At 42.6% G+C, this 8,179-nt stretch overlaps 1 protein-coding gene across 1 annotated transcript; it reads right to left on the bottom strand.

The window, feature by feature from the left end:
- Positions 1-2,621: 2,621 nt before the first annotated feature.
- On the bottom strand, positions 2,622-5,459 carry LOC115463122 (oocyte zinc finger protein XlCOF6-like). Its single transcript, XM_030193359.1, has one exon. It carries the CDS (start codon positions 5,137-5,139, stop codon positions 2,752-2,754), a length of 2,388 nt encoding a protein of 795 aa, XP_030049219.1. The 5' UTR covers positions 5,140-5,459; the 3' UTR covers positions 2,622-2,751.
- Between the last annotated feature and the right edge of the window lie 2,720 nt (positions 5,460-8,179).

Here is an 8,179-nt window from a genome sequence, read left to right as displayed (position 1 = left end):
TGTGCCACCTCTCTAAGCCTTTCTGTATAAACATTTTCTGTCATCAGCACGTCACAGTCACCCAGGGAGTTGTGGTGTTATGGATTTGGCAATCGTCTCTTGTTTCGAAGTGATCTCTGTGAATTATTGCGCTACCTCCTCCCTTTTTTCCATTTCTGGTCCGGTGAAGAATTTTGTAACCTGGGGGGCAGCGGTCGAGGTCTATGGGGTCGTCGTTGTTGTGGATCCAGGTTTCGCTGATGAATAGCAGCTCTAGGTTATCCTCTGTGGTATCTGCTTTGTTTACTGCTGATCTGGCATTAATGTAGCCCACTTGGATTGATGGGTTTCTTCTGTTGTTGGGAGTATGGGGATTAGGAGAATTTGTTGTTTGTGGGGCTTGTGGGATTGGTTTGGTCCTTTTGTTGTTGACTGGTGTGTTTGGCTCCTGGGTGAGTCTATTCTGTTATTGGATCGGGTTTTTTCTTGGTGGAAGGTGCCATATTTGGTTGTCTGGTGGGTTGTACCATATGGGTATGATGTTGTAGTCTTCATGTGGTAAGGCTTGGATGGTATTGAGCAAAGTTAGAGTCCTAGGAGCAGATTTATGATGTGCATATTGACTTCCTTTTGTGTAAGTGGGTGGTAGTTCTAGGGGTTGGACCAATTTCAGTTAGCAGTGTTGTGGAGGCTGAGGCTCTGTGATCTTTTAGGGTTGTTTGTATTGGTTTGCACGAGATAGATGGTAGTCCCTCTGACCATGTGATTGAAGTGGTTTATCAATTGTGCTGTCAGTCGCTCCGGCAGCAGGACTGATTTTACTGAGGTGTATCCTGTTCTTTGTTCAGACTGTTTGAAGATGGTGTAAATTTCTATTGGTTCACAGAAGTCAGCCAACTGTGTGTTCTTTTGTCGGAAGCTGGAATTTATTTTTGAGGGGGGGGGGGGGTTTGGACCTTTGCTAGATTATTATTAGATTGGTCCACACTCTAAGTGGTCTCGTGGTCGCCTCTTGGTGGATTGCTTGATGGGTTTGGCTGGTCTTTCCTTGTTAGGGGTCTCGGTGATGGACAGGTCGGTGGGTCGCTTCATACGTTTTGGGAGGTGGGGGTGATGGGAGGACGATTTATGCTGGCTTAGGGAAGTGTTGCCCGGCTCATACTCTGGAGGTAGCTTGGCGCCTCCGGTATAGCTCATTGGTTTGCTCTTCTTTGGATGACAGCATCTCATGGTCATCTTTTGGAGGACTGCACGGTTGATCTTTACCTGCTAGTAATGTTGGTGGCAGGCTGTCCTGTTCGATCCTCCACTTCCTCAAGGGGCCCAGTGGAAGCCCTAGGAAATTCTCAGTTGCTAGTAGATATGCTTGTGTGGTGGCAATGCAGTGCCAAAGGCTGCAGGGGAGTTTGTTTAGAAGACCCGGTGTGCTGTGTCATTGTTTGCGAGGATGAGATTCCATCGTGGCACAATGTGTGCCTGGATGATCAGAGGGCTCACCAGCTGGTCTTGTCTTGCAGGCAGTCCCGGTGGGTAGGGTGTCCTATTACCGCCATGGCCCGTGTGCCTGCTCGGCGAACTGAACATTTGGTCTTGTCCTGCAGGCAATCCCGGTAGTAGGGTGTCCTACTTAGTTCTCTGCTTCCTCGAGGGGCACGGTAGAAGTTCTGGAGTTTTAGGACCTCCTTCTTGTGGTTCTGCTTGCGTGAGGACAGCGAGTTGCCGCAATCGCCAACCCTGAGCACCAGTGGGTATATTCGCTATATGGCGGTTTCGTACCAGAGCACTTCCATTCCGTTCCGATTAGCGTGTATATTTAGATGGTAAATCTTGATTTTTGTGTGCATACATTCAGTTCCTGAAGAAGCCATCTTACGAAACACAGCACTGTGTTGAGCTGATTTAGTTGGTTCAATGAGTAAAGTTTCATCGGTTGGAGGATTCTATTGCTTACTGAGAAATAGTCCTTTGGGTTATAAACTTTTGAGAAGCAATTTTGTAAAGAAATTCTGTTCAATAATTTATTATTAGAAGTGCACACTATTGAATCAAGGGGGAGTCTTTCCTGGTAGTAGCTGAGAGAACATGGACAATTTTTGAATTTTGGAATTCTTTCTTATCATCAGTTGGAGTTGGAATAAGTAACTTTGAGACCCACCATAAATTGAGTGCCTTGTTGGGGCAGGTAAGTATTGCTTTTTTTCTCTCTCTTAAGATCAATTGAAGATTTAACAACTATGTGCAATGATGTTGGGTCTAACTTCCTCTGCTTTGGAAGGTTGGGGGATCTGAGCACATTACACACACACACTCTATATATATATATATATATATATATATATATATATATATATATATATATATATATATATATATATATAATTCATGGCGAGGCCCCAGTCTACATGACAGACCTTATAGCTTTTATTACACAGAGTACAGGTAAATTGATTCACTCATGAATGGATTTTTTTGTGTGTTTATGAGTTTTCCTTTGTAATTGAAGCTTTTACCACATTCAGTACACATAAATGGCTTATCTCCTGTGTGGATTCTCTGGTGTATAACCAGGCTGTCTTTATTACTTAAGCTTTTACCACATTCAGTACATTTAAATGGCTTCGACCTGTGTGGATTCTCTGGTGTATAGTCACTATTCCCTTCATACTAAAGCTTTTACCACACTCACTGCATGTAAATGGCTCACTCCAGTGTGAATTCTCTGGTGTATAATCAGGCTCTTTATTACTTAAGCTTTTACCACATTCAGTACATTTAAATGGCTTCACTCCTGTGTGGATTCTCTGGTGGACAGTGAGTTACCTTCCGACAGAAGCTTTTACCACACTCACTGCATGGAAATGGTTTTATTCCAGAATGAATGCTCTGGTGACGTGTGAGGCCTGACTTCACACTGAAGCTTTTGCCACACTCAGTACATGTAAACGGCTTTTCACCTGTGTGGATTCTCTGGTGTCTGGTCAGTGTTCCCTTCTCACTAAATCTTTTACCACACTCACTACATGGAAATTGCTTCACTCCTGTGTGGATTCTCTGGTGGAGGGTCAGAGCTCCCTTCTGACTAAAGGTTTTACCACACTCAGTGCATGTAAATGGCTTCAGGCCAGAGTGAATTGTCTGGTGTATAGTCAGGCTTTCTTTCTTACTAAAGCTTTTACCACATTCAGTACATTTAAATGGCTTCTCTCCTGTGTGGATTTTCTGGTGGTCTGTGAGATGTACCTTCCGATAAAAGCTTTTACCACACTCACTGCATGTAAATGGTTTTATTCCAGAATGAATTTTCTGGTGACTTGTAAGGCTTGACTTCACACTGAAACTTTTGCCACACTCAGTACATGTAAATGGCTTTTCGCCTGTGTGGATTTTCTGGTGGTCTGTAAGATGTACCTTCTGCCTGAAGCTTTTATTGCACTCACTACATCGAAATGACTTAATTGTGTGGATTCGCTTGTGTTGTGTGAGGTGTGTCTTCTGATTGAAGCTTTTATTACACTGCGTGCAGGTAAATGGTTTCACTCCTGAATGGATCGTCTGGTGTTGTGTGAGAGTTCCCTTGTGAATGAAGCTTTTACCGCAGTCAGTACATGTAAATGGCTTCACTCCTATGTGAATTTTCTGGTGCGAGGTCAGTGTTGCCTTCCGACTAAAGCTTTTTCCACACTCATTACATGGAAATGACTTAACTCCTGTGTGGATTCTCTGGTGTTTGTTCTGTATTCCCTTGCTATTAAAGCTTAAACCACACAGAAATGGTTTAACTCCTGAATGGATTTTCTGGTGTTTTATGAGATTTGCTTTCTGAATAAAGCTTTTTCCACACTCAGTACATGTAAATGGCTTCTCTCCTGTGTGAATTTTGTGGTGTCTGGTCAGAGCTCCCTTCATACTAAAGCTTTTACCACACTCAGTACATGTAAATGGCTTCTCTCCTGTGTGGATTCTCTGGTGTACAGTCAGTGCTTCCTTCCTACTAAAACTTTTACCACACTCAGTACATGTAAATGGCTTCACTCCTGTGTGGATTTTCTGGTGTGTGGTCAGTCTTCCCTTGTCACTAAAGCTTTTTCCACATTCATGACATGAAAATGACTTCACTCCTGTGTGGATTCTCTGGTGTATGGTCAGTGTTCCCTTCTCACTAAAGTTTTTACCACACTCACTGCACGTAAATGGTTTCAGTCCTGAACGGATTTTCAGGTGTCTTAGAAGTTGTCTCCTCTCAATGAAGCTTTTACCACACTCAGTACATGTAAATGGCTTCTCTCCCGTGTGGCTTCTCTGGTGTACGGTCAGTGTTCCCTTCATGGTAAATCTTTTACCACACTCACTGCACGTAAATGGTTTCAGTCCTGTGTGGGTTTTCTGGTGTGTGGTCAGTCTTCCTTTCCCACTGAAGCTTTTTCCACACTCATTACATGGAAACGACTTCACTCCAGTGTGGTTACTCTGGTGTATGGTCAGTGCTTGCTTCTCACTAAAGCTGTTACCACACTCATTGCATGTAAATGGTTTCATTCCCAAATGGATTTTCTGGTGTCTTATAAGTCGTCCCCTCTCAAGAAAGCTTTTACCACACTCCTGACACGTAAATGGCTTCACTCCTGAGTGGATTTTCTGGTGTCTGGTCAGTATTCCCTTCATACTAAAGTTTTTACCACATTCAGTACATGGAAATGGCTTCACTCCTGTGTGCTTTCTCTGGTGGTCTGTGAGATGTACCTTCTGCCTGAAGTTTTTGTTACACTTGCTGCACCGAAATGGCTTAATTGTGTGGAGTCTCTTGTGTCTTGCGAGGTGTGCCTTCTGATTGAAGCTTTTATTACACTGAGTGCAGGTAAATGGTTTCACTCCTGAATGGATGGCCTGGTGTTTTGTAAGAGTTCCTTTGAGAATGAAGCTTTTACCACAGTCAGTACATGTAAAGGGCTTCACTCCTAGGTGACTTTTCTGGTGTGTGGTCAGTGTCGCCTTCCGACTAAAGCTTTTTCCACACTCATCACATGGAAATAACTTAACTCCTATGTGGACTGTCTGGTGTTTGATCAGTATTCCCTTCTCACGAAAGCTTTTACCACACTCACTGCATTGAAATGGTTTCTCTCGTGTGTGGATTTTCTGGTGTATTTTGAGTTTTCCCATTTGACGAAAGCTTTTGCCACATTCAGAGCATACAAATGGCTTCTCTCCTCTGTGAATTCTCTGGTGTAAAGTCAGCGTTCCTTTCTTAATAAAGACTTTGTCACACTCGGTACACGGAAACGGCTTAAGTGTGTGGACTCTCTTGTGGTTTATGAAGTGTTCCTTTTGACGAAAACTTTTATTACACTCAGTGCAGGTAAATGGTTTCACTCCTGGGTAGATTCTCCAGCGTCTAGCGAGTGCTCCCTTCGAACTGAAGCTTTTACCATAGGCAGAGGTAAACGGTTTCAATACTGAATGAAATCTCTTGCGCACTGTGAGGTTTCTTTTCCAAGATGCACCTTCATCATTGTCAGCACAAGTAGATAACCTTTTGTTTTTCTCAATTTGTTCAGATTTAGTACAAGTCTCCGATTCCTCACCAGTTTGAGTTTTTTGATGATCTGTGACTGCTTCCTCTTGACTAAAGCTTTTCTGACATTCAGCACTTGACACTGATCTCTTTCTTTGACGGAAGTTTGCATTTTTGGTGAAATTTTCTTCATGATTGAAGCTTTTGTCACATTCAGAATACGAAGGTAGTCTCTCAGCGGTGGTGTTTTTCTGATAATTTGTAATGTCTACTTTATTGATAAAGGTCTTCCCATATTCTGTACTTGTACACGTTCTAGTTTCTTTATTATTTTCTTGTGTTGCATTAGACCTTTCTTCGTATTGAAACCCTTACCACATTCAGAACCTGTAAAATGTTTCTCTTTTATGCATGTTTCCTGTTGTCCCTGTAGTTCTCTCTTTTGACTGACGTTTTTCTCACTGTCTGTACATTTAGACGGTCTCGCTTCAGTATCAGATTTATAATGTGATTTTAAACCTACTTGACAGCTGAGGAAAACCTCACAAATATCACATGAGCAGCTTTGATCTCTCATCTGGTGTCTCTGCTCTTCCCCTAACTGTACGATATTACTGGTAGCGTGTTCACATGGAGCTGAGCCTCTTGTTGAATTTTTTTGTTTATTTTGATTGTTTCCCTTTTCTCTCCAGTCAGAACAGGAAGGAGTCTCCTCGTTCTCTCTTTCTGAGAACATCTTTTCCACTTCAGGCTTCTCTTTGAGCTTCCACTTATGTGACTCTGTATTGATATTTTTAGGGTTCCCTTTTTCTAAATAATAAAAAAAAAGAGCATTGTGTATTACTGCAAGAGAAGAACAATTTAACAAGTTTAGTAACACAATACACCTTTACAAATTTACCACCCCGTTGCTGCTGGAAATACAACATATCTAAGAGATGAAAATAAAATACATGATCACAGTCAGGTTGATATTTAAAAGCTCCTTTTGGTCTTTCCACATAGGCGTAAGAATAGCCATCGAGTCCTAATCCTGTCTCCAACAATAGCCAGTCTGTTCACAAGTGCCTGGCGAATCCCAAAACGTAGATCTACTTCTCATGGTTCATTTTCCAGTGGCATGCAATAGCTCGCTCAAGTTTACTTGAATAAAAATATTTTTTTTATGAACTTTTCCTCCAGAAACGTGTTCAAACCTCTTTTGAACCCCTCTAGATTAGTTGCTTTGACCACATCCTCTGGTACAATGCACAGCTTAATTATGCGCCGCAGGTAAAACAACCTTTCTACGTTCTCTTAGGCTTCTGTGGCTGGCGTCACGTTGTGGTTGTCCGCGTCTTGCCGTAAGTGGAATCGATGTTTCAGGCACTGCGCTGTGGCTTTCTTCATGAGGGCTGAAACGCCGGTCTGAGTTAGTATGCGGCAAGATCCGAACAACAAAAAGGGAAAAACCACCACGAAGGTGGAGGTACGCTAAGTTCCTACGTAAGGAAATGCACAAAGCAGGGAGTAGGAAAGGTAGGCTCTTCCAAGAAACCGGAGAAGACGTATGTTGAAAATCAAATCTTTATTCCAAGAAAAACACTGACACACTTGACTCTGACTCGACACAGCTGTGTTTCGGCGCTAAAATGCGCCTTCATCAGGAGTCTTATAACATCATCATGTAACAGAGAATTGAATATACGCAATCAGCTGTACATTATATCAGATGTAGCTGTTGTCCGAAGTCTCTACCAAGGATGATCTCCGTGGTGTGCGAGTCGCTCCAATGTATCACTTGAAATAAAGATTTGAATTTCAACGTACGTCTTCTCTGGTTTCTTGGAAGAGCCAACTTTTCCTACTCCCTGCTTTGTGAAGATCTGAACAACCGCAATACTCAGCTTTTCCACGATTTATTTTCAATCTGCTGGTCGTTAATTGCAAGGAGCGTCCTCTTGTTTCTGTATCGTTTGAAATGTTAAATAGCTAGTCGATCCCCACTCATCATTTTATAAAATTCTATCGCATTCCCGCTCTCATCCTTTCACGGATTACATCTAAGTGCTAACTATCTGTGGGTCTGCCAATGCAATAGAAATTTCTTTACATTTTGTAGCCGGGTTGCCCTTCCAGGACCCGGCCCAGCCTGACCCTGTTTGGTTTCCTTCTCGGCACAGCTATTGGATTTGGTCTCAGACCCCTGAGAGCTGTTAGGACTCCCTCCTCCTTCGGTTCTTTTCACAGAGGCTCAACAAAGGCAAACTGGTTATAAGTAAAAAGGTTTTATTTTCTTGCTTTAACTCAGCGTAACCAAAAAGGGAAAACACATTAGTTCTGTGTCTTGCAGGCAAAGCCCTTTCCAGGCCCAAACAGTCCATACAGCTTTCCTTGGTTAACACAAAATAATGCTTCTTGCTTAGTCCTCTTTTAATCCGAACGTAACATGTTAGTTTGGTGTTTGCAGTCAAAGCACTTTCCAGGCTCAAACAGTTCATATAACTTTCCTTCTTTTAACACCAAAATAATTCCTCTTCTAATCAGAACACAACCAAAGGAAGACACAGTAGTTCTGTGGTTTTTTTTTTGTTACATTTGTACCCTGCGCTTTCCCACTCATGGCAGGCTCAATGCGGCTTACATGGGGCAATGGAGGGTTAAGTGACTTGCCCAGAGTCACAAGGAGCTGCCTGTGCCTGAAGTGGG

The sequence above is a fragment of the Microcaecilia unicolor genome, chromosome 1 (genome assembly GCF_901765095.1).
Source record: "Microcaecilia unicolor chromosome 1, aMicUni1.1, whole genome shotgun sequence".
NCBI classification, from domain to species: Eukaryota; Metazoa; Chordata; class Amphibia; order Gymnophiona; family Siphonopidae; genus Microcaecilia; species Microcaecilia unicolor.
This window is presented reverse-complemented; position numbering and strand designations above follow the sequence as displayed.